At 42.0% G+C, this 26,741-nt stretch overlaps 1 protein-coding gene across 4 annotated transcripts in view; it reads left to right on the top strand.

The window, feature by feature from the left end:
- The first annotated feature begins 1,029 nt into the window (after window positions 1-1,029).
- Window positions 1,030-26,741, top strand: part of SLC9A7 (solute carrier family 9 member A7) — a 153,062-nt gene continuing 127,350 nt past the window's right edge. For 3 of the 4 annotated variants that reach the window (XM_004282005.3, XM_033409712.2, XM_033409713.2), the window contains exon 1: window positions 1,032-1,687. In XM_004282005.3, the coding sequence (XP_004282053.1) occupies window positions 1,360-1,687 (328 nt within the window). In that variant the 5' untranslated portion in view covers window positions 1,032-1,359. Of the gene's footprint in view, window positions 1,688-26,741 lie in introns of all 4 variants that reach the window. The other variant, XM_049704820.1, reaches the window with a different exon arrangement.

Below are 26,741 nucleotides of genomic sequence, written 5' to 3'. Positions count from 1 at the left end.
GAGATGCTAGCTAAAATCTAGATGAAGAGATTCCCCTGCTGCAAAGAAGGTACTGGGCAGCCTTGGCAGCGTGCTCACCTAGAGGGGAACCAGAAAGTCTGGTTCACATATCTTTCCTACCTAATACCACCTCTACCCTATTACTACTCCTTTTAGTTAAGCATTGCTCTCTTCAATGAATCCTCTTAAAAATGCAGACTCCTCTGGGAGACAAAACTTGGACAGTTGGTACGGATTTCAGAGTGGTTCAGTAAAGGCTTATGAGCACAGTGCTAGGCGCTGGGAATTCAGTGATTAACTCAATCTCTCTTTTCTTCCTTGACCAGAGGAACAAGGTAGATTGAAAATTCTTGTTCCTGAGGATTTGTTCCAAGAGGCTTTATCATTTAGAGTCCACTTTACGATTTTTTTCCAGACCTGGGCCCGGTCTTAAGAATCACCAAAAACTCCCTGGGCTACCAACAGGTCAACATAAAAGGGCCACTAGGGTAATTGCCCCTCCCCAACCACCTGCTGCTTATCTACCTGGAATGGCAAGTGTCCAGTTCCTTCTGGTTCAACCTGCTTCCCCCTGAGGGTTAGTTACACAGTCCAGAATAAGAAGTCAGTCTACTTGCCAAGTGGTAAAGGTGCTATTTTAACGCTCTTCCCTCATTTCAATCCCTTATCGGTCCTCACTTTGGGTCAGGCTAAAGCCGAGGTTTGAATGAAGCCTGGCGGATTCTGGGAAGCCATGAATGCTGGAAGGCACTCTGAGAGACGTGGGAAGAGAGGTGTAGGGGGTAACGTGGCTTCGAGGCTCCTCGGCTTCTCCAGAGTCCCCACTTTACTGGGCCCAGGGCGGCTACACACTGGCCGGAGATCAAATACTTCGAGTGGTCCCAGACACGGGACTCGAGACCGCACATCCAAGAGGATGCTCCTGCCAGGCACGGGCGACCTCTGGCGTCCCGTTTACGAAGCGCGGCGGCGAGTGCCCAGGAAGTGGCCCCGCGAGCCCAGACGGCCTGGCCAGGTACGCCGGGACCAGGCGAGGAGCGCAGAAGGCGAGGGGCCAGCGGTCCCGCCCGCAGGCTGGAAGGCGACCGGCGACCCCGCTGGGGAGGCGACGGGGCGGGCCCGCGGCGCGGCCGGGGGCCGGACAGGTGCGCGGGCGGGGGGCGGTGCTTGGGGATCCTGCGCACTGCGCGCGCCCCTCCCCCAGCGCGGCTCCCGGCGCGGCCCCGGCCCCGGCGCGAGCGGGAGGAGGAGCTGCGGCTTCAGCGGCCACTCGGGCAGGTCGGCGGCGCCACGGGAAGCCGCCGACGGCGCGGGCTGCCTGTCCCAGCGCGCAGGAGGCGCGCGGGCGGCGCTGGGGCCATGGAGCCTGGTGACGCGGCACGCCTCGGCCCGGAGCGGGTGGTTCGGGCGCTGCCACCGCGGCTGCTGCTGCTGCCGCTGCTCCCGCTGCTGCTGGGTCGGGGGCTGCGCGCGGCGGCCTCAGCCTCCTCCTCTGGGGCGGCGGCCGAGGACAGCAGCGCCATGGAGGAGCTCGCCACGGAGAAGGAGGCGGAGGAGAGCCACCGGCAGGACAGCGTGAGCCTGCTCACCTTCATCCTGCTGCTCACGCTCACCATCCTCACCATCTGGCTCTTCAAGCACCGCCGGGTGCGCTTCCTGCACGAGACCGGGCTGGCCATGATCTACGGTGAGCACCCTGCACCCGCGCCCACCGTCCCCGACTCCCCTCGGCCGCCCGGGCTGCTGCGCTCCCCCCCGCCCCCCGTCGCCGCCTTGTGCTCCCCCTTCACTTGCCGACGTGTTTCGTTTCTTTTCCGTTTCCCGCTGCGACGGTCTTGGTTCCCAAGGTCAACTGTCTGCATTTTCGGGCTCCCTATTACCATGAAAGAGAATTCCACTCCATTTCGACGTTTCTTCAAGGGGAACCGGGAAAATGAAAGGCACCGGGGTGGCCTGGTTCTGTCCGATCGGTTCTGTCTCAGCTTTGCCCCCTCTCGCGCCCCCGCCCCAGTTCAGCTCCACAGGGTGTGTGCGGTGGCGGGAGGTGGGTGACCTCCCAGGAACCGCACCGCCCCAGGAAGCAGGCCACCGTGAGGGTGGGGCGAGGACTGAGCGTTCCTCGGCTTGGGTTGCGGCTGACGGGGCTTGGTGGATGCCGCCGCGTCCATGGTCAACCTGGGTGGGCGCCCACTTCTGACATCTGTGTTCCCGGATCTCTTGTGAATAAAGTCGAAGCTTGAAGCACTGTGAAAGGTGAGCGTGGTCCAGGACTTAAGAGTGGTGCACCGCCATGGCGGGCCTAGTCGGGGAGATGGGCACGCCTCCCACTCTTATGTCCAGGTGGGAAGTTTTACCCAGTTACTTGCCTTCTCTAAGCTAAGAGGAGCTTTCCTATTCCTCAGATTGTAAGAAGGACACGACTTCGAAGATAGATTTAAGGGTGTATGAAGAGGAAAAGTAGTGGTTTTAATTCTGGAGTCAGCCTTCTTTTGTTGTGAAAGGTGGGCTAATGCCACCATCCTTTTCTGGATTTAATGGCACACGGTGTTTTACATGCACAGTGGTCAGCACAAATCTTCCGTTACTACATGGATGTCAGCCACAATCTGAATCATCCCTCTTCCCCCCGCCATGCCCCCACTCCGCCCCCACCCCCGCCCACCATGACATGACTCCAAACTGGAACCAAGTATTCTCTTTTTGAATTTAATTCAGTGGAGTTAAGGCCCGGGTTGGCATCCTCATGTGAAATAGATGAGCCCACTTCACGACTGTTCTCAGTAGGGAACATTTGACTTCATCACTTATACTGGAGGGATCTCTCCACTCAATTTCCATTCAGGGTTCCCTGATAGAGAATGGAAAGCAGACACCTTAATCTTTAATGTGACAATTACCCTTGGCCCTGGGCCTTGCTTCTCATGGTTCTTGACTGTTGACAGCCCAGGCTCATGGCCACCAAGGTTATGAAGTGCTGTCAGGGAGCCCTCTAGTTTTAAAGAGGTAGTGGCCTAAACAGGACTTGAGTTGAAACAGGACCAGATCTAAAACTGAGTTTGGTTATTGCAAATTATAGGTGTGAACACAAACCTGGCCATTCTTTAGCTTTGTGGTTTGTGTCATTCGGTGACGACTGATGCCCAGGCTGCAGGTAAGCTCGAAGGTTTCCTGAGCAGGTAGCAGAGTGGGGAGTTGAAGCATGTTGTCATTTCAGGCGATTGACTCTGCCATAGTGCAAATGAACGTTGCCTTTATATGTATATAGATAGCCATGAAAATATTTTTATTTTATAGCCCTTAGATCCAATTCATTAAAGTACAGTGTGAAATACTTTTAGAAGGTAGATTTGACAGGCTCATAAATACATGCTCAAGTGCATGGAAATGGGATTTAAAAATGGATTTTCTGAGGAGTACTCCATGTTCTTAGCAGCTCAGTCACCTTTATCTTAAGGCTTGAAAACAACAGTGGAATTTTCCTTTGTGGATATGTACTTTTTAAACTCATCTCAATCTTTTAGTCATTGGGATTGTGCTACCAGTGTACTGTTTCATTTTGTCTTGCGGAAATCTGGTTTAATTGATGATGTTCAGAAAAGGCAACATCCTCTCATAGCATTCTCTGTAATTTTGTTCTGTGTCTTTGGGTTTTTTAATCTTCCTTTGAAATGCATTAAGAAATTTGTTTGTCAATGTGAGATGTCCTAGGTTCTGCCAAATATTAATATTTTGGTGTGGGTTGCCTATAATTGAGAGAAAATATTTCTCTTTTTCTCAGGGATATTTAGTCTACTGTTTCAAGTCTCCCCCGCCCCCAATTCTGAATTCTAATGTCATTTGATAAGCTAACTAGCCAATGTATACTTAGACTATTGGGATAGGGATTCTGATTAAAATTCGGTATGAAAATCTTTGAATACTTATGTGAATGCAGTGCAAATTTCAGGACTTCTCTTTCTTAATAGTAAGAAATCAGATTTCATTTCTTGATATCAATAGAGGAAATGAGTAACTGTCCTGTTGCCTCTGAGTAATAAAGGACAAAAAGATCTAAGGAAACATTTGTTAAGTATCAGCTGTGTGCTGGATGCCCAACTTAATTTATGGAGGTGACCAATTTAACTTTTAAATGTTGGTAAGTTTTCATGAGTGAAAAGAGTTCAGCTGCGAATTTCAATTCTTTACTTTGAAATTTAAAAAATCTAATTCCTGCCACTTTAAAAATATTTAAGTGGTACTTTGAGAGGGAAGGCTTTAATATTTAAAATAAGTTGTGATATATACATATATGATACAATGTATTAATATATAGTAATATATTAAAATGTGATAATATATGTATTTGCTGGTGTAGTTGTAAAATATCTCTGGAAGGACATGCAATAGACTAGTACCATTGGTTTCCTTGTGGGGGAGGAACTAGGTGGGTGGGACATAGGGGTGGGAGGGAGACATCACTTTATACCCTTTTGTGCTTTCTTTTTAACTTTGGAAGTGGAATCACCTAATAGCATGTCCATGCCTCCATTCTGTGGCATTGTTGTGGCATTTTAAGATGCTCCTCAAATCACCCAGTTTGATGCCCGCTTCTCCCTATTCAAATCACATTGTTATCAATTTTCTGTGATCTTTCAATTGTTGACTACCCATGAAACTTTTGGAACCCTGTGTTTGGAAGGGAGACAAGACAGGGAAAGGGGAAGCGATTTTCCCTCCTCTTCCTCGCTCCTTTTATCCCACTATCTCCCCAAAAGAGTTGATGTTACTTTAGGAGCGGTGTGTACAGATAGATCCCAAAGGACCTAAGGACAAGAAGAGACATGCTGTGAATGCTTAGCATTTAAATTGAAAGGAATTCCCCTACTCACCAAGGGACAGTTAGAAGCACTCCTCCTCCCTGGCCACTGGTCCAGGCAGCTACAAGGGAAGGTGACCAAAGACTAGACTCTCCAGGGACGTTGAAGGCAGCCCCCAGACCCTGCGATGGGAGCTGCAGGGCAGTGGGTAAGGTGCTTGCCTGGCACCAGTCTAACCTGTTTTGTCAGGGCAGGGAGCTCCCAGCTGTCTGGCTCGGTACATGATTGAGTGCCGTCCTGAAGTTACCAAGCCCCGCATGTCTGTGCAGCAGAAACAGCGAGTGTTTGAGGCAAGGAAAGGTGTCATAAACAGACTGTGTCAGTTAATTGTGGTTCTCTCTCGTGTGTACAGTGGTTCCACTTCCCCCATAATGTTTTTGTGACAACTGATATGGGTCCAGAATATCTAACTTTGCCATGCTAGCCCACCGCCTGCTTCTGGCTTCCCCCTCCTCCACGCCTGTCAACTTTCCAAGTACATGTTGGTCAGCCCCTCCAGGTTCTGTGGACGGTGGGCTCATTGTTGTTTTGTTGAAGCTGAATTCCTAAGCACAGGCTGAGGGTGGGTTCAAAGTCAAAGTCTGAAAGAGGAAATATGGCTTTTTGCAGTAGCATGAAATTAACATTTGAGCCTGTGAGCAAACATTTCAGAACCACCCTCTTCCTGGTTAATCCGGAGCCCTTATTTATTTATTTATTTTTAAGAGCCCTTCACTTTGGCCCTAGTTTGGGGAAGCTCTGTATAGTCTCCGTTGGGTACCAGATCCCCTGGGTTCAAATGTTGGCCCTGTTACTTATAAAGCTGTGTAACATTGGGCAAGCTCTCTGAGCCTTAGATTCCTCTTTTCAAAAATGGAGACAATGCCACTCACCTCACAGAATTTTTGTATTATTGTGATATTGTAAAGGTCAAGTGCAGTGTCTGGTACTTACTTGGTAAATATTAGTTCTCATTTTCAACTTAGATTTGTGATTCTTTGGCCAGCATTGCTACTTGAGCACAGACCTGCTGTAATTTTAAAATGCATTAGGATACAGTTAGTGGAAGTGATGAGAATCGTAATTTTTGGTGGGCTATTTGTTAATACTTAGAAAAAAATTTACAGGGTAGCTATTCTACTCTTTTATCCAGCAGTCTCCATTCTTGGACTTTATTTTTCAGAAATACATGCACTAGCATGTTACGTTATATAGATGGCAATATTTGTTGCAGCAGAAACAAGTTGCAATACTCATTAAGAAGGAACTGGTTAAACTACAGCACATTCCCACTAAGGAATACTATGCAGCTGGGAAAAAGAGGTGTTTTGAGATGTCCTTTTAGGGCAGCTGCCCACACATAGTTTTGTGGGAAAAAACAAGGCACAGAGCAGTATGTATAGTATCTCATTTATTTTTTTGAAAGCCATATGATGTATATACATAAACATGATGCATATACATTTATATATGATATGTGTGCTCTGGAAGGATGCACAAACTTAGCAGTGGTTATCCTTTGACAGTGGGACCTGTTGTTGGGAGGGAGAGAGGGGAGATGTTACTTTTCCTTTTGTACTCTTCTGAATGGCCTGAAATTTCTATAACACTTACACATTACTTTTGCAATTGAAACATTTAAAAATAAAGCAAACAAAGAATAGATACATGTATATGTATAACTGAATCACTTTGCTGTACACCCAAAACTAACACAACATTGTTAATCAACTATACTCCAATATAAAATAAAAATTAAAAAATAAAGCAAACACCTTTTTTTGTAGCAAAAATGCATTAGAAATAGATTATAAGTTGTGTGGTTCGATAACATTAGTTATTTAAAAATTAGAAATGGAAGTAAAATGTGTCTTAAAATTAGAAAAATGACATTTCCTGAAAGCATTTCTTAGAACCTTTTTGGAATGATGTAATTAGAAATCACCATTTCACAGCTCGCAAGGACAGTTGATTTAGACAAGGATTTTCAGTGAATTCCAGAGCCATAGGTGAGAGGTTGTTGGGGAACATGGTACTTGCATGGTGCCGAGTATCACCCCACAGATTACTTACCTATCACAAAGGAAAGAAGGTACCTTTACAGTGGAGAGGTCTGGCAGTCACCATCTTATACTCAAGTCATCAAATTTATCCTTGGTCCTTGTGGAACTATCTGGTATTATATGCCTCCTGATGTGTTGCAAGAGGAAGCATGCAGCTTTACCTATGTAGTATTCGTCCTCAGAATGTTTCATCTGAATCTAATCGAGGTTTAGGCACATATTCCAGTTTATAGGAAATATAGGGGACAGAGAAATAAGTTATAAAATACCATGTGAAAACGGGCATATCCAAAATATGGGACAGTCTGCAAGACAGTTGGTCCTGGTTTCTTCAAAAAGTCTATGTCAAGGGAAACAGAAAGGCAAGATAAGTGACTGAATTGTGTCCTCTCAAAATTCATATGTTGAAGTCCCAATCCCCAATGTGACGGTCTTTGAAAGTGGGGCCTTTGGGAGGAGATTAGGTTTAGATGGGGTCATGAGGGTGGACTCTCCATGATGGGATCAGTGCCCTCTCTCTTCTGCCATGTGAGGATACAGCAAGAAGGCAGCAACCCACAAGCCAGGAAGAGCATCCTAACCAGACACCGAATCTGCCAGCACCTTGATCTTGGACTTCTCAGCCTCCAGAACTGTGAGAAATACTGTTTAAGCCATCCAGTCTGTGGTATTTTGTTCTAGCAGCCTGAGCAGACTAAGACAGTGTTCTGAGTTAATGGAGACCAAAGAGACATAACCAAATGTAGCACAGGACAGTTGATTGGCTCCTGGTTTATGAAAATGAGCTATAAAAATGTTTGGGGGACAGTTGGGGATATTTGAATGTGGACTTGGTATTAGATGATTAGGAAATTACTGTTATTTTCTTAGGTGTGATAATTAAGGTTATTTATATAGGAGAATGTACTTATTTGGAGATGTAGGCTGAAGTATTTAGGGGTGAAGTGTATGAGTCCTAATGTATGCAACTTTCAAAAAGTTCAGTCGAAAAAAATTCACCACATACGTAGAGGAAAAATAATGGCAAAATACTAGCAATTGTTAAATCTAGGTGGTGGATGAAAAGGTGTGCTTTATATTCTGTCAACTTTTTGTCTGTTTTGAAATTTTCATTAAAATAGAAGATTGGGGGAGATGTTAACCTCCCTGTAACTTCTTAGCTGGTAACTTTGTTAACTGTTCTGTCTAAAATGTTGTACAGGTGAGGCTGTCTACAACCCATCTGTTACTCTCATTAAACTCTTTCTGACACTGTGTAACACTGACTTTAGGTTGCATGAGGTGATGTTAGGCTTACGTGACTTAAGAATCAGTAACTTCTTTTTCATTTCAGTTTTTTGGTTTGATTTTTAGGTTCACATGTTTTTTGAAAAACTGCCTCTGTTCCACTTAGAAGAGAGTATATATTAGGAGACTTTTCTCCTTTGGTTAAATCATGCTCCCTTTTTTTTTTTTTTTTTGCGGTACGCGGGCCTCTCACTTTTGTGGCCTCTCCCGTTGCAGAGCACAGGCTCCGGATGCTCAGGCTCAGTGGCCATGGCTCACGGGGCCCAGCCGCTCCGCGGCATGTGGGATCTTCCCAGACTGGGGCACGAACCCGTGTCCCCTGCATCGGCAGGTGGACTCTCAACCACTGCGCCACCAGGGAAGCCCATGATCCCTCTCTTTTAATCAATGTGGATATTTGTATTAGGGCAATGCTAGCTGTTATAATAGACCAACCCCAAATTTCTGGCCTAACCAGAGAAAAGTTCATTTTTTACTCATGTAATGGGCCAGTGCAAGGGTCTGGCAGGTGGCTCTCCATGTGGTGATTCAGGGACCAGGTGTCTTCCATCTTGTGGCTTCCCCATCCCTTGGGGCTTTGGAATCCTCTCCCTCCAGCCAACGAATGAGGCAAGAAAAAGAAGATCATATGGGGAAGGCTTAGACACTAAGCCTGGAAGTGTTGCACATTGCTTCGCAGCTTCTGTTGGACAGAATTTGGTCACGAGGCCACATCTAACTGGAAGGGAGGCAGGGAAATATCGTCTAGTTGGAGTAAGAGGAACAGGTTTGGAAAGCAGCTAGCCAATCTCTGAAGTATTTGATGAGTACTTTGTAATACATAATCCAGAAAAGAGAAGTAGTAGGATTTGCATGCATATTTCTTGTTGTTGTCAGCTGTTGATAAACTAAATTTTGTATTTTAAGTGATCCAGTTTGAAGAGGGCATTCATCTTCAGTTTATGAAGTTGTTTCAATAGACCTATCAGCATTACCTGGGAGCTTGTTAAAAATAGCATGTCTGGCCCCAGACTGACTGAGAATGTCTCAGTGGGGCCCAGAAATCTGTGATTCAATACACTACCAAGGTTTTTTTCTTTTAAATACTGAAGTTTGAAACTCACTGCTATAGAATATTTAAGTTTTCACCCCTTAAATACATTCACTATGTTGCTTGTAATTAAATAAATGAAGGAAAAGAATAGCAGCTGTTTATTGAGCACCTGCTATAATAGTCAAGCACCATATTAAGTATTTTGCATACTTTAAGCCATTTAACCGTCACATCAAATGTATGAAGACCGTATTATTGACCCCATTCTGCGAGATGAAGAAATTGGAAGTTAGGCTTAGTACCTCATTTGTTTAGAGTCACATGTTTGAGATTGGTAAATGGGGATCTATTAAAGGATGAGATCAATAGGTTGAGGATGTGTTTAGCCAGGATAGAGCAGAACCTGAATCGTGCCCTGATTACCTGGTTTCAGGAGGTCTTTGAGGGAAATCCATGCCCAGAGTATAAAACAAAGCAAAGTGACCCTTTATTATTAGCTGGGACTTTGTCTCCAAACTCCAGTGTACAGCTGCAAGGGGTGAGGCTGGCCAGTTTGGAAGAATCAACTTTCCTATGCTAGATCTGTCTGGGGCCCTTGAATCCAAGTAAAGCCAAGATACCTGCTCATTTGTACCCCAAAGGCCACATTCCAGGTGTTACTCCATTGATATGTGTTATGGACTGAACATTTGTGGCCTCTCAAAAATCGTATGTTGAAGTCCTAACTCCCAGGGTGATGATGGTATTGGGACATTTGGCATTTGGGAAGTAATTAGGTCATGAAGGTGGAGCCCTCATGAATGGGATTAGTGCCCTTAAAAAGAGGCCCCAGAGAACTCTCCACCATGTGAGGATACAACGAGAAGTCGCCAGTGTACAACCCAGAAGAGGACTCTCACCAGAACCCGATCATACTGGTACCCTGATCTTGGACTTCAGCCTCCAGAACTGGGAGAAATAAATTTCTCTGGTTTATAGGCTGCACAGTCTATGGTACTTTGTTATAGTAGCCCGAACTAAAACAGTATGACAGAAGTCTCCCAGTGTTATGGAGGAATGTAGTCAAATGGTGATCAGAGTGGCTGCACTAGGCCTTCTCAGGTGGGAGCAGTTGCTTAAAAGTTTTCTCATCTCTAGACATCGCTATCACAGAGGTGGGGAAGCGGGTAGAACTGGGTCTGTCAAGCGCTCGGGTCTCTCTGCTCTTACTGTGCTAGTTGTCACAGGCATATCATAGTCTCCTGGAGAGATTTTCCAAAACACAATACGTGAGAAAGAAGCCTGGTGCAGGCAGGAATATCTCTTTTGTTTGCTCTGTCTCTGCCCCTAGAACAGTGCCTAACCCATAGTAGGTGCTATGGGAATATTTGTTTAATGGATTCTACTTTGTCTAACAAAAAATGAGATGCTGTAATACTGCTTAGCATTAAAGGTCCTTCCTTCAAGTTGTTGTGCCCCGGATTTACACTGAGAGTGAAGTTTCTGAGAAGGAAACCTTTTGTGAAAACATCTGCTTGAATCACAGCGAACTGTTTAAGAAAGGAGAATGAAGGGATAGGTGAGTATGTGTTTGCAGAAAATTGTATATTTAGCTAATAAGCCACATGGTGGGTTTTTCTTTCTTTTTTTATTGTGGTAAAATATATATAACATAAAATGTCATTTAAATTATTTTAACTGTATAATTCACTAGCATTAATAACATTCATAAAATTGTGTGACCATCACCACTATTTCCAAAATTTTTTCATCACCCCAAATAGAAACCTTGTACTCATTAAATAATAATGCCCCATTCCTCCCTCACCCTAGCCCCTGATAACCTTTAATCTACTTTCTGTCTCTATGAATTTGCTTATTCTAGAGATTTCATATAAGTGTATTCATACAATATTTTATCTGTTTCACTTAAAATAATATTTTCAAGGTTCATCCATGTTGTAGCAGGTACATGAACTTCATTCCTTTCTGTGGCTGAATAGTATCCCATTGTATATATACACTACATTTTGTGTATCCATCCATCAGTTCAGGGACACTTGGGTTGTTTCCACCTTTTGGCTATTGGTGGTATAATACTGCTATGAACATTTGCATACAAGTGTCTGTTTGAGTTTCTATTTTCAGTTCTTTTGAGTATATACCTAGAAGTGGAATTCCTGGGTCGTAGGGTAAGTCTGTGTTTAAATTTTTGAGGAACCACTGAACTGTTTTCCAAAGTGGCTGCAGTATTTTACATTCCCACCACAATGCACAAGGGTTCCAATATCGCCACATCCTTTCCTACTTATTTTCTGTTTGTTTTTTTAATAGTCACCCTAGTAGTTGTGAAGTGGTAGTTTATTATGGGTTTGATTGATGCTTCCCTAAGGACTAATAATGTTGAGCATCTTTTCATGTGCTCGTTGGCTATTTGTATATCTTCTTTGGAGAAATGTTCATTCAAGCCTCTGTCTATTTTAAAAATTTGATTATTTTTTGTTGTTGAGTTGTAGTTCTCTACATATTCTGGATATTATTCTCTTATCAGATATATGATTTGTAAATATTTTCTCCTATCCATTGGGTTACCTTTTCACTCTACGATAGTGTCCTTTGATGCGCAAAAGTTTTAATTTTGATGAAGTTCAATTTATCTATTTTTTCTTTTGTTCCTTGTGCTTTTGGTATCATATTCATTGCAAAATCTAGTGCCATGAAGCTTTCCTCCTATATTTTCTTCCAAGAGTTTTATAGTTTTAGCTTTTATTTATTTATTTTGGCCATACCACACGGCTTACAAGATCTTAGTTCCCCGACCAGGGATCAAACCTGGCCCTGGCAGTGAAAGCGCCGAGCCCTAACCACTGGACAGCCAGGGAATTCCCTGTTTTAGCTTTTAAATTTAGATCTTTGATCTGTTTTTAGTTAATTTTTATATATGGTGTTATTTTCTTAATTTCCTTTTTGGATTGTTCATTACTAATATATAGAAGTATGACTGCTTTTTTTTTGGTATTGATTTTATATCCTGCAGCTTTGTTGAATTTGTTTATTATCTCTAACAGTGTGTGTGTGTGTGTGTGTGTGTGTGTGTGTGTGTGTGTGTGTGTCTATTCTTTAGGGTTTTATGTGTGTAAGATCATGTCATCTGCCAATGGAGATAGTTTTACTTCTTCCTTTCCAATTTGGATGCCTTTTATTTCCCTTTCTCGCCCAATTGCTCTGGTTAGAACATCCAGTACTATGTTGAATAGAAGTGGTGAAAGCAGTCATCTTTGTCTTGTTCTTGATTTTAGGGGAAAAGGTTTCAGTCTTTCATCATTGAGTATGATGTTAGATGTGTTTTTTTCACATATGACCTTTATCATATTGAAAATTCCTTTTTATTTCTAGTTTATTGGGTGTTTTATAATGAAAAGGTGTTAGATTTGTCAAATGCTTTTTCTGCATCAGTTGAGGTGATGATGTGGGTTTTTCCCTTCATTCTATTAATATGGTATATTACATTGATTGACTTTCATATATTGAGCCACCTTTGCATTCCTGGGATAAATTACATTGGGTCATGGTGTATAATTCTTTTAATATGCTGCTGAATTCTGTTTGCTAGTATTCTGTTGAGGATTTTTGCATCTATATTCGTAGGGACTGTTGGTCTGTAGCTGTCCTTGTCATGTGTTTGTCTGGCTTTGGTATCAGGGTAATGCTGGCCTCCTAGAGTCAGGAAATGTTCACTCTTTTTCAACTTTTGGGAAGTATGAGAAGGATTGGTATTAGTTTTTCTTTAAATGTTTGGTAAAATTCAACAGTGAAGCCATGTGGTTCCGAGCTTTTCTTTTGGGGGAGGTTTTTGATTATTGATTCAATCTCCTTGTCATAGATCTATTCAGATTTTCTGTTTCTTTTTGAGTCAGTTTTTGACAGTTTGTGTCTTTCTAGGAATGTGTTCATTTCCTCCTGAGGGGATCAACAGTATATTTGAGCAGGCAGAAGAAAGAAGTAGCAGTTTAGGTTTATACTCAACAAATCTTTTCTTATCACTCTTCTCCATATCTACCTCTGTAACACATTTTAGGTAAAGACGCGTTGACCTCAAATTATCTTAGGTTATTAAAACAGTTGATTCACAGATTACTTTGTGTTGAGTGTAGAACTAACTAGGTGTAGCAGAGACTCCAGTTACCTCCCAATATCCATTCTCCCTTTCATCTTTCTAATGGAACCCTGATTTTTAGCTCAGCATATTTGTGTGTAATGAAAGCACTGCATTTCCTGGCCTCTCTTGCAGTTAGGTATGGTCATATGACCAAGTTCTGGCTTAAAGACTAGAAGAAGTGTTGTTTGGGGTTAGTGCAAAGTGTCCTTAAAAGGAAGGGAGCATGCCCTTCTTCTGCCATGACTTCTGTCATCTTGAATGTGGATGTTATGGCTAGATCTCCAGCAGCCATGTTGGATCAAGAGGTAACCTTGGGAATGGAAGGCATTTCTGGCAATACAGTTAGATGGAGCTGAGGTCTCTGATAGCATAGAGCTGCCATGCCAGGCTTGGACTACATACTTTTGGACTCCTTGTAAGTGAGAGAGAAATGGGTCTTTGTTATTTGCTGCTGAACCTAATTGTAACATTTACACCAGGCTCTGAGTTCCACTTGGAACTCGGGTGTCACATATGAGGCTCCTTCAAGGGCCTAATGCAGATGTTCAAGACTACAGTGGATATGGCACTGCTTGGGATTCTAGGAGAGGCTAAAGAGTAGGCAGTACAGATCCAAAAAAAAGGTTTGAGGAAAGGGTTAAGATTTAAAGTACCACTTATATTTTGGAACTGTTTTGGGCATTTGACGATCACCCACACATTTGGTGATTTGCTAGAAAGACTCATGGGATTTAGGGACATTTGTAGTCACCACTATGGTTTGTTACAGCGAAAGGATACACAGCAGGATCAGCAAGGGAAAAAGACATAATGGGTGGAGTCTGGAAGAGTCTAGATGTGGGCTTCCAAAGGGGTGGGGTTTCACAGAACAAGCTGCTTCCTCCAGCAATTAAATACAGCAGTGCCTGCACAGTGTTTCTGCCTAGGGAAGCTTGCTCAAGACTCGGAGTTTTTTTTTTTTTTTTAATTGGGGACTGATTAGGTACTGTTACTGAAATTTCTGATTCCCAGAAGAAAGCAGGTGTTCTCTGTGAATTACATTTGCAGAAACTATCCAGCAAGGCTTGTATGGCCATATTCAGCATTCCAGGCACATAAAACAACCTTATCAATTAGTAGCATAGGGGATATTTTACAGGCCAAGTTCCCAGGAGCTATTGCACGGATCAGTCATACAAGCAGGGCCTCCTAGAAATAGCAACATCAGGCCTATTATGTTAACTTTTTCCTGTGTTATCAATTGACTGTTAGCTTTTTGGGTTCCTGGGGGTTCTTTGGTTTCAAGACACTTTTTTTGTTTTTTGGCCGTGCCTCACAGCATGTAGGATCTTAGTTTCCTGACCAGGAATCAAACCCGTGCCCCCTGCACTGGAAGTGCGGAGTCTTAATCACTGGACCACCAGGGAAGTCCCACTTTTATTTTAAAAATCATTACTTTTTTAGATTTATTAATTTTATTTAAAAAATTTTCATAAGTAATATTGACTTTTGACATACAGTTTTATGAATTTTACAATATATATAGATATGTATAGCCATCACCACAATTGAGGTGAATATTAGTTCCTTCACCCTAAAAAACCCATGTTACCACCCTACTCTGACAACCACTGATCTGTTCTCCATCACTCTTGTTTTGTCTTTTCAAATGTCAACATAAATGGAATCTTTCAGTATGTAACCCTCTGGGATTAGCTTTTTTACTCAGCATAAGACCTTTGAGATTTATCCATGTTGTTGCATGTGTCTATAATTAGTTTATTTTTATTGCTTCCATTTTATGGATATACCATAGTTTATTTGTTTGCAAGTTGAGGGACATTTAGGTTGTTTCCAGTTTTTTTGTGATTATGAATACAGCTACTATAAATATTAGCATACAGGTTTTTGTGTGAATATAAGTTTCCATTTTTCTATGGTAAACACCCAGGAGTGGGATTGATGGGTCATAGGGTAAGCATATGTTTAACTTTATAAGGAAACTGCCAAACTGTTTTCTGGAGTAGCTGTATGTTCCAACTAGCAATGTGTAAGCATTCCAGTTGCTCCACATTCTCTTCAGCACTTAGTATTGTTAGTATTTTTAATTTTAGCCATTCTAATAAATGTGTAGTGGTATCTCATCGTGGTTTTAATTTGCATTTCCCTGATGCTGAACATCTGCTTATTTGCCATTCACATATTCTTTTTGGTGAAGTGACTGTTCAAGTCTTTTGCCCATTTTCTAATTGTATTGTTTTCTTTGAATTTTTGAGAGTTTTTTATATATTCTGGAATCAAGTTTTTTGTTGGATATGTAATATGAAATACATATATATTTGAGGGGGGGGCCATGCCACGCGGCTTGCAGGATCTTAGTTCCCTGACCAGGGATTGAACCCGTGCCCTTGGTAGTGAAAGTGCAGAGTTCTAACCACTGGACTACCAGGAAATTCCCTCAATTGCCCATATCTGTATGGATGTTTTTCTGGACTTTCCCCTGTGTTCCACTGATACCTGTGTCTAGCTTTGTGCCAGTTCCATACTGTCTTGCTTGCTGCAGCTCTGTAGTACATCTTAAAATTGGGTAGTGTGAGTCCTCCAGTTTTATTCTTTTACAAAATTGTTTTAGCTCTATATTCTTAATGATTTCCTATGTAGATCTATCCATTATTCACCACAATTTTAGGGCATTTTTATCACTCCCCCCCCCCCCCCCCCCCCCCCCCCCCCCGCGCGCGCGCGCACGCGCAAAGGAACCCTGTATCCATAATCCTTTCAGGTTATTCTTTCCCCTCATATGCATATGTTGATCTCTTCTGAATACCTGAGGTAGAGACCCCCTGTGGATCTCCAGGATTCTTTCTCTGTTTAGGTCTCCTTTCTGGTGCTCAGTCCTGGGAACCTTAGCTCCTTTTGTATCCAGAATCCCAGCTTTGTCAGTTTCAGGAGTTGGCTAGACTTTGTCTCTGTTTCCCCTCCCTGTTTTGTGGCTTGGAAACGCTCTTAAGGCAGTAAGCTGGAGCAATCAAGGGCTTACCTCATTTCCCCGCATCTCTCAGGGATCACTTTTCTTCATTGCCTGATGTCCAGTGTCTTGAAAACCATTATTTCATGTGTTTATGTTTGTTTTTGTTTCAGGCATGAAGATAATTCCAGTCCCTCTTTCTCTTTCTTGTCTGGAAGTGGAAGCCTTAATTCCATGAAGGAGTTTTGGTCTTTCTTTTTTGTCATGGTAACCCCCATACAGACTCTTTTTGTTTTATTTTTCTTGAACTGTGGACTTCATGTGTGTGTCTGTGTTTTTATGCAGTTATGCATTTTTATGTACACATAGACACACATTTAAAACAAGCCTACCGTGGATGATCTTATTCTAGTCTAGGAATCTGTTGGCTACTGTACATTTTTGCTGTTGAGAGAACTGGGGAAGGAAACAATTGCATTCATTAACAGAGTAGGCTATGAATGGGCCAGAGTGATTCTCTTCAGTGACATGAATGAGAGAATTGTCTCTTTTCAATGGCAGTGTTGTGCAGAGTGTTTATGATGGCACGGGAGAGAGACACAGACAAGATGGTAATACTGTAGTGTTGCCTGAAAGAAAAATGCACGACGTGAAAGTTGTGAGTTAAGTTTTATTCGGGGACTTTAGCCTGAGAGACAGCCTCTCAGATAGCTCTGAGGAACTGCTCCTAAGAGGTAATGGAGGAGCTAGAATATGTATGAACTGGTGGGCGACAGCAGTGGCTAATGGCTTGATCCTTGCAGAATTGGAATGGCAGGCAACATTTTTTTTTTCTTTGCAGTAGTGATTTTTATTCATTGTGGGGAAATCTGGTAAAGAGTGAAGCTCTGATGTGGCAGATGAAGTCCCAGTCCCAGTCCACTCAGGAAAAAAGAGGCAAGTAGTACAGTAGGAGACAACTGTGAACCAAGGCATTGGAAGAGCTGAGAAGCCAACCAGCGTGCATTGAAGCGACCTAGAGATAAGGAACAGCAGGAAGCCACTGTCACCCCAGGGGCGGACATAGGGAGAAGGTGGTGTTACCAGAGCCCGGGAGTGAGGTCGCCTGAGATACCCTGACTTCATTCCTCTCACCCTCTAGTCTCTTATCAGTGCCACCCATTGGATTAATTTAACTGGAAGCCACTTGCAAGGGGGCCTGGAAAAGTAGTTTACAGGAGTCCCCCCTCTTTTCCCGTCCCCTGCAACACATAGCAGAGCAGCAAAGGGCAGAAAGTGGATCTGAGGGCACATCAGCCCAGGACTGGTGTGAAGGTCCTTCCTCAAATCGAATGCCTATTCTGATATACAGTATGTCCAATACCTAGATATGGTCCAGAAGGGAAGAGGAAAGCTGCATGGTCAGGATCAAAAGAGCCAGTATTCCTATCAGCAGTCTGGGGGAAAGGAAGCTAGGTGTTGAGGCACAACACCTTTTAAAGCCATGTAATATCTGCTTAAAAGCCATTTAATATCTGCTCAAAGCCATTTAATATCTGCTTAAAGGATGAGATGAGGTAATTATGATAAACAGTTGTTCACATTTGAAATGTTAAGTTTATGCATTAACAAACCCCACATCAGCTATTTTTCAAGCTTATCTACTGATGCTGTTTGATTGAGTTATTATATATTATTTAGGGAGAGGAGGTGGTGGTAGATATGAGGAGAGACGGGAGGACCCTTTTTATTTTTTTTTATTTTTATTTTTTATTTGGCCGTGCCACACGGCTTGCAGGATCTTAGTTCCCTGACCAGGGACTGAACCTGGGCCACGGCAGTGAAAGTGCCAAGTCCTAACCACTGAACTACCAGGGAATTCCCAATAAGTTTTTTTTTTTTTTTTGCGATACGTGGGCCTCTCACTGTTGTGGCCTCTCCCTTTGCAGAGCACAGGCTCCGGACATGCAGGCTCAGCGGCCATGGCTCACGGGCCCAGCCACTCTGCGGCATGTGGGATCTTCCCAGACCGGGGCACGAACCCGTGTCCCCTGCATCGGCAGGTGGACTCTCAACCACTGCACCACCAGGGAAGCCCAGTTCTTTTTTTAATTGAAATTATTGCAACCCAGGCAAGAATATTAGTTATTTCAAACTGATCAGAATCCTTGATTAGGTATTAACACTATAAGAATATCCAGTCTGTTGGATTAACAAAATGTTCAGCGAATTGTTAGTACATTATACTTTGCTTGACACAGTCTTTTAATATTTCAAATATCTAGACTGTGAGAAAAGGCTGCATACAAGATATAACTACGCTTGAAAAACTAATCAACAGCCTTCTGGTTTCAGTTCAGAGATGTGGAGTGTAGAGTTCCCATCCTTACAACAAGAAAAAAGCTGGACAAATTGCAAATTAATGACTTTTCTTGAACCCAATGGAAAACTAAGGTTTCCGGGCTTACACCTAACCCCAAATCAGGAGTGATGCAGGTGGCACTGCAGGGAGAAATAGCACGTGAGCATTTGCTTACCTGGGATAGACACTGCCAATGTCATATAAGCCAATAATATTAAATTGTTAATGAGTTACTAAAGGTTGGGGGCCATAGGTATAGAAGGTTCTGTCTTGCAGACTTTTCCTTCAGGATCCCCACCAGGTGCTCACAGGGAGGATCAGGGAGACTCCTGAGAAAGTGTCCCCCATGTGCTGGCTAGGATAGCAGAACAACAGCCACTGCCAAAATCTGCCTAGACATGTCTCCTCATCTCCTAAAGGAACAAAAGTCTTAATCTGCAGGAAGAAGGGGAACAAAAACTGGTAGAAACCCACTGCAGCTGAGAAAGAACAGGAAAAACAAAGAAGCTCTACTCTTAGGGAAGGAAAGGAATACCATAATTCTGGGCACAGAATTTTGCTTGGAAGAGGATCACATGCTTATGGAGGCCGCAACCCCAAGACCTGGGGCCACAGTACCTATCTAATATTGATGATTGACCGGAACAGAAGAGACTGCCCCCATCTCCCACCTCCCCACTACCAAGCTAACAAGCATTAAGTAAACATAGCAATAGAACTGATAAAATGGAATCATAAAAAATACTAAATAAGGCCTAGAGAAAGAAGAAAGAGAGGAAAAAAAGAAATGAAGAACAAACGGAACAAATAGAAAACAGCTAACAAGATAGATTTTAACCCCACCATATCAGTAATCACTTTAAATGTGAATGGTCTAAAAGAGATTGTCAGATCGGATTTAAAAAAAAAGACATAACATGTATGCTGTTTACAAGAAACCCACTTTAACTAACTAACTAATTAATTAATTATGGCTGCACAGGGTCTTAGTTGCGGCACTCAGGATCTTTGTTGTGGCACGCAGGATCTTTTTTTAGTTGCAGCATGCAGACTCCTTAGTTGCTGCATGCATGCAGGATTTAGTTCCCCGACTAGGGATCGAACCCAGGCTCCCCCTGCATTGGGAGCTTGGAGTTTTACCCACTGGACCACTAGGGAAGTCCTGAAACCCACTTTAAATATAAAGACATAGATTCAAAGTAAAAGGAAGGATAAAGATACACCATGCAAATGCTAAACAAAAGAAAGCTGAAGTAGCTAGGTTAATCTCAAATAAAGTAGACTTCGTAACAAGGAAGATTAGGGACTTGAATTTTATCTGAAAAATCATTTCACCTTTTTCATATAATGTAACATAATTGCAGGAATGATATCCCATCACCTTTGCCATATTCTTTTGGTTAGAAGCAACGTAGAAGTCCTACCCACCCAAAATATAGGTAGTCCTCACTTTGCATCAGTCTGATATGTATGAATTTCAGTTACCATGGTTTAGTTAAATAACATCAGTCCCTAACAACACAGTTCAAATTTCTGGTACCATGGTATATTAACTGTGAGTAACTGCATAAAGTTCAGACTTTCCTGCTAGCTCTTTGTATTACATAAATAACAAATGGACATCGAGATGAGTGACCAGTCTTTCAAAGTCTGTCCGTGCTCACTGCCCACCTGTTATTCAGTTCACACACAGACAGCAAAGCATGCAGTTGGGTTGCCTCCTTGTCTGCCAGTGATAAATCCATGTGACATTTTACAAAAATGGGTAGCTGAAAGAGGGAATTGGCCAAGAAAGATGAAAGTGCAGCAGAGAAATGAAAAGTAACAACACTGAAATTTGTATCAAACGTAAGTGGAATAATAGAAGAAAGGGCTGATAGCAGAAATGTCGACACTGCCACCATTCGAGAAACTCTAAATGTACAGCCAGATGAACTTAGTGAAGAACTTACTGATGTAAATGAGCAAAGTGGTTGTGATGAAAAGGATGACGATCCAGAGGAAGTGATGCCAGCAAAAAATCTTCATATTGAAGGAGCTGTTGGAGAGATTTCAAGACATGGAAAGTGCTAAGGCTATAATGTGAAAACTGATCCTAACCTAGAAAGGAGTGTGACAGGTCACCAAGGCATAGAGAAGACGCTTGCTCTGTATCCCTCTGTGTTGTACAGTAAGTTATACAGTGAGAGAAAGAAAGCAAGCACTGTTCAAACTACTTTTGATAAGTTTTCTACAAAGAAATAACCCCTTTAAAAATTTTTATTTATTTATTTTGGCTACACCAGGTCTTAGTTGCGGCATGCGGACCCTTAGTTGCGGCATGCGGACTCTTAGTTGTGGCATGCATGTGGGATCTAGTTTCCCAACCAGGGATCGAAGCTGGGCCCCCTGCATTGGGAGCATGGAGTCTTACCCACTGGTCCACCGGGGAAGTCCCAAGAAAAAACCCTTTAATTCTTAATATTTTTGGTGTTTTAACTTACAGGGTACTAAATAAATATAAGTTTTACTATCTTTTCATTTCTCTTTACATTTATAGCCAAGAGTAAGAGTCCTTAATGTTTTGATGACATTTTTTAAAGATCATTGAATGATTATATTTTCCCCATTGATTATTAAGATTGCTTTTCTTGCTTTTAGCTTGCATAGTCATTTTTGCAGTTCCCACTACCATGCAGGACTGTTTATACTATTTAGAGATTAAAAAGAATGAAGTAGTGATTCATGCTAAAACATGAATGAACCTCAACATTATGCTAAATGGAAGAAGTCATGCACAAAGGTTGCCTACTGTGTGATTCCATTTACGTGAAATGTTTAGAAAAGGCAAATGTATAGAAACAGAAAATACTGGGGTGGCCAAAAAGTTCCTTCGGTTTTTAAGTAAAAATAAAAGACATTTTTCATTTTCACCAAGAACTTTATTGAACAATGTATTCACCATTTTGTTCCACTACCTTCTGCCGTTTTTCAGGCAACTTCATAATTCCATCTTCCCAAAACTTTTTATCTTTTTGAGCAAAGAACTGGTCCAGGTGCCTTTTACAATCTTCCAGGGAATTGAAATTTTTCCCATTAAGAGAATTTTGTAAAGACTGAAATAAATGGAAATCTGAAGGTACAATGTCTGGTGAATACGGCAGATGAATCAGGACTTCCCAGCTAAGCTGTAACAGTTTTTGCCTGGTCATCAAAGAAACATGCAGCCTTGTGTTATCCTGATGGAAGATTATACATTTTCTTTTGACTAATTCCGGATGCTTTTTGTCGAGTGCTGCTTTCAGTTGGTCTGAATGGGAGCAGTACTTGTAGAATTAATCATTTGGTTTTCCGGAAGGAACTTATAATAGAGGACTCCCTTCCAATCCCACCATATACACCTTAACCTTCTTTGGATGAAGACCAGCATTTGGTGTGGTTGATCTTGGTTCATTTCACTTGCCCCATGATCTCTTCCGTTCCACATTATTGTACAGTATCCACTTTTCATTGCCCATCACAATTCGTCTTAAAAATGGAATGTTTTCATTACGTTTCAGTAGAGAATCACATGGAAATGGAGCTACAATCAAAGAAAGTTTCAATATTTTACTGGAATTAAATTAGCATCACACTGAAGTAGATTGCGATCAAGATGACTATTGTAATCCCTGGAACACCCACTATGGAAATAAAAAATAATTCAAAAATATAGTAAAAAAAGGAATTGAAATTCCACATACACACAAATTATATATATATATATATAGAGAGAGAGAGAGAGAGAGACAGACAGACAGACAGACAGACAGAGAAAGCATGCGCATGCACACAAGAAAGCAGTGAGAAAGTAAGAAAGAACCAAAATGGCATGAAACATAGAAAATAAATAGCAAATGTGGCAGTCATAAACCCAACCATTAAATGTGATGACTAAACACTGCAATCAAAAGGCAGACATTGTCACACTAGGGAAAAAAACTGAGATTCAACTCTATGCTGTCTAAAAGACATACTTTAGATGAGGTTTATCAACCTTGTACCATTGAAATTTTGGACTGGATAATTCTTGGTTATGGGGGCTATCCTGTGCATTGTAGGATATTTAGTAGCATCCCTGGTCTTTATCCATTACATGTCAGTAGTAGCCATGCAGTTGTGATAAACATAAATTTCTCCAGCTATTGCCAGGTGTCACTCGGGGGACAAAATTGCTCCCTGCTGAGAACTACGCTTTAGATTCACACACACACACACGCACATGCACACAGAGGTTGAAAGTAAAAGGATGGAAATACATTCTGGCTAACGCAAATCATAAAAGCAGTGGAGTAGCTATGTTATCAGACAAGATAGACTTTAAGATAAGAAATATTATTGTAGATAAAGAGCGACACTTCATAATGCCCTCAGGAAGATATAAAAATTATGAATGTGTACACACCTAAAAACAGTTCCAAAACACATGAAGCAAAAATGGACAGACTTGAAAAGAGAGATGCAATTCAACAATAATGGGTAGGGACTTCTATACCTTTCAATAATTGAAAGAGCACCTGCATAAAAAGTTAGCAAGGTTACAGAAGATTTAAACAACACCATCAACCTACTTGACTTAACTGGCATTTATAGAACAGTCTACCCAGCAACAGTAAAACACACATCCTTTTTAAGCAGACATGGAACATTCTACAGAATAGGTCATATGCTTGGCCATAAAACAAGTCTTATTAAATTTTACAAGATTGAAATCATAAAGAACGTTCTCTGACCAAAAAGTAATTGAAGTTGGACTCAACGACAGCAAAAGAAATTTAGTTATAATTTAAATAGTCTATATAGTTTTATAACAAGTATATGTAGCTCTTAATAATTTTATTGTTATTTTTTGCCCTTCCTGACTCTCTTTTGCAAATATTTAAAAAATTTTGAATAGGTAATACATTTACACGGTCCAAATAGAAAAGAAACTTAAAGGGGACACATTGAAAATGTATGCCCCAGTGGGACCTTCAAGATGGCGGAGGAGTAAGACGTGGAGATCACCTTCCTCCCCACAAATACATCAAAAATAAATCTACATGTAGAACAACTCCTACAGAACAACTGCTGAATGCTGGTAGAAGACTGCAGACTTCCCAAAAGGCAAGAAAATTCCCATGTACCTGGGTAGGGCAAAAGAAAAAAGAAAAAACAGACAAAAGAATAGGGATGGGGACTGCACCTCTGGGAGGGAGCTGTGAAGGAGGAAAAGTTTCCACACATTAGGAAGCCCCTTCACTGGTGGAGACGGGGGATGGGCAGGTGGAAGCTTCGGAGCCACGAAGGAGAGCGCAGCAACAGGAGTGCAGAGGGCAAAGCAGAGACATTCTTGCACAAAGGATCCGTGCCGACTAGCACTCACCAGCCTGAGAGGCTTGTCTGCTCACCCGCTGGGATGGGCGAGGGTTGGGAGCTGAGGCTCGGGCTTCGGAGGTCAGATCCCAGGGAGAGGACTGGGGTTGGCTGCGTGAACACAGCCTGAAGGGGGCTAGTGCGCCACAGCTAGCCGTGAGGGAGTCTGGGAAAGAGTCTGGACCTGCCAAAGAGGCAAGAGACTGTTGTTTTGGGGTGCGTGAGGAGAGGGGATTCAGAGCACTGCCTAAATGAGCTCCAGAGATGGGCGTGAGATACGGCTATCAGCGCAGACCCCAGAGACGAGCATGGGACGCTAAGGCTGCTGCTGCAGCCACCAAGAAGCCTGTGTGCAAGCGCAGGTCACTATCCACACCTTCCCTCCCGGGAGCCTGTGCAGCCCGCCACTGCCAGGGTCCCGTGATCCAGGGACAACTTCCCCAGGAGAAAAAACGCCGTGCCTCAGGCTGTTGCAACGTCATGCTGGTCTCTGCCACTGCAGGCCCGCCCCGCATTCCAATTATAACCACAATACCCCTCCCTCCCCCAGGCCTGAATGAGCAAGAGCCCCCTAATCAGCCACTGTTTTAACGCCCTGCTGTCTGGGCGGGGAACAGATACCTAACCTTATACCTAAAGCAATTAGAGAAAGAAGAACAAAAATAACCCCGAGGTTAGGAGAAGGAAAGAAATCTTAAAGATCAGATCAGAAATAAATGAAAAAGAAATGAAGGAAACAATAGCAAATATCAATAAAACTAAAAGCTGTTCTTTGAAAAGGTAAACAAAATTGATAAAGCATTAGCCAGACTCATCAAGAAAAAAAGGGAGAAGCCTCAAATCAACAGAATTAGAAATGAAAAAGAAGTAACAACTGACACCGCAGAAATACAAACGATCATGAGAGATTACTACAAGCAACTATATGCCAATAAAATGGACAACCTGGAAGAAATGGACAAATTCTTAGAAAAGCACAACCTTCCAAGACTGAATCAGGAAGAAATAGAAAATATAAACAGACCAATCACAAGCACTGAAATTGAGACTGTGATTAAAAATCTTCCAACAAACAAAAGCCCAGGACCAGATGGCTTCACAGGTGAATTCTATCAAACATTTAGAGAAGAGCTAACACCTATCCTTCTCAAACTCTTTCAAAATATAGCAGAGGGAGGAACACTCCCAAACTCATTCTACGAGGCCACCATCACCCTGATACCACAACCAGGCAAGGATGTCACAAAGAAAGAAAACTACAGGCTAATATCACTGATGAACATAGATGCAAAAATCCTCGACAAAATACTAGCAAACAGAATCCAACAGCACATTAAAAGGATCATACACCATGATCAAGTGGGACTTATCCCAGGAATGCAAGGATTCTTCAATATCTGCAAATCAATCAATGTGATAAACCATATTAACAAATTGAAGGAGAAAAACCATATGATCATCTCAATAGATGCAGAGAAAGCTTTTGACAAAATTCAACACCCATTTATGATAAAAACCCTGCAGAAAGTAGGCATAGAAGGAACTTTCCTCAACATATTAAAGGCCATATATGACAAACCCACAGCCAACATTGTTCTCAGTGGTGAAAAACTGAAACCATTTTCTCTAAGATCAGGAACAAGACAAGGTTGCCCACTTTCACTGCTATTATTCAACATAGTTTTGGAAGTTTTAGCCACAGCAATCAGAGAAGAAAAGAAATAAAAGGAATCCAAATCAGAAAAGAAGAAGTAAAACTGTCACTGTTTGCAGATGACATGATACGGTACATAGAGAATCCTAAAGATGCTACCAGAAAACTATTACAGCTAATCAATGAATTTGGTAAAGTTGAAGGATACAAAATTAATGCACAGAAATCCCTTGCATTCCCATACACTAATGATATAATATCTGAAAGAGAAATTAAGGAAATACTCCCATTTACCATTGCAACAAAAAGAATAAAATACTAGGAATAAACCGACCTAAGGAGACAAAAGACTTGTACGCAGAAAACTATAAGACACTGATGAAAGAAATTAAAGATGATACAAACAGATGGAGAGATATACCGTGTTCTTGGATTGGAAGAATCAACATTGTGAAAATGACTATAGTACCCAAAGCTATCTATAGATTCAGTGGCATTTTTCACAGAACTAGAACAAAAAATTTCACAATTTTTATGGAAACACAAAAGACCCCAAATAGCCAAAGCAATCTTGAGAAAGGAAAATGGAGCTGGAGGAATCAGGCTCCCTGACTTCAGACTATAATACAAAGCTGCAGTAATCAAGACAGTGTGGTATTGGCACAAAACAGAAATATAGATCAATGGAACAGGATAGAAAGCCCAGAGATAAACCCACGCACATATGGTCACCTTATCTTTGCTAATGGAGGAGAGAATATACAAGGGAGAAATGACAGCCTCTTCAGTAAGTGGTGCTGGGAGCACTGGACAGCTACATGTAAAAGAATGAAATTAGAACACCTCCTGACACCATACACAAAAATAAACTCAAAATGGATTAAGGCCTATATGTAAGGGCAGACACTGTAAAACTCTTAGAGGAAAACATAGAACACTCTATGACATAAATCACAGCAAGATCCTTTTTGACCCACCTCCTAGAGAAATGGAAGTAAAAGCAAAAATAAACAAATGGCACCTAATGAAACTTCAAAGCTTTTGCACAGCAAAGGAATCCATAAACAAGA

This window comes from Orcinus orca, chromosome X (assembly GCF_937001465.1).
Source record: "Orcinus orca chromosome X, mOrcOrc1.1, whole genome shotgun sequence".
In the NCBI taxonomy this organism is placed as follows: domain Eukaryota; kingdom Metazoa; phylum Chordata; class Mammalia; order Artiodactyla; family Delphinidae; genus Orcinus; species Orcinus orca.
Note: the sequence above shows the minus strand (reverse complement) of the source record. Positions and strands in the feature narration are given on the sequence as shown.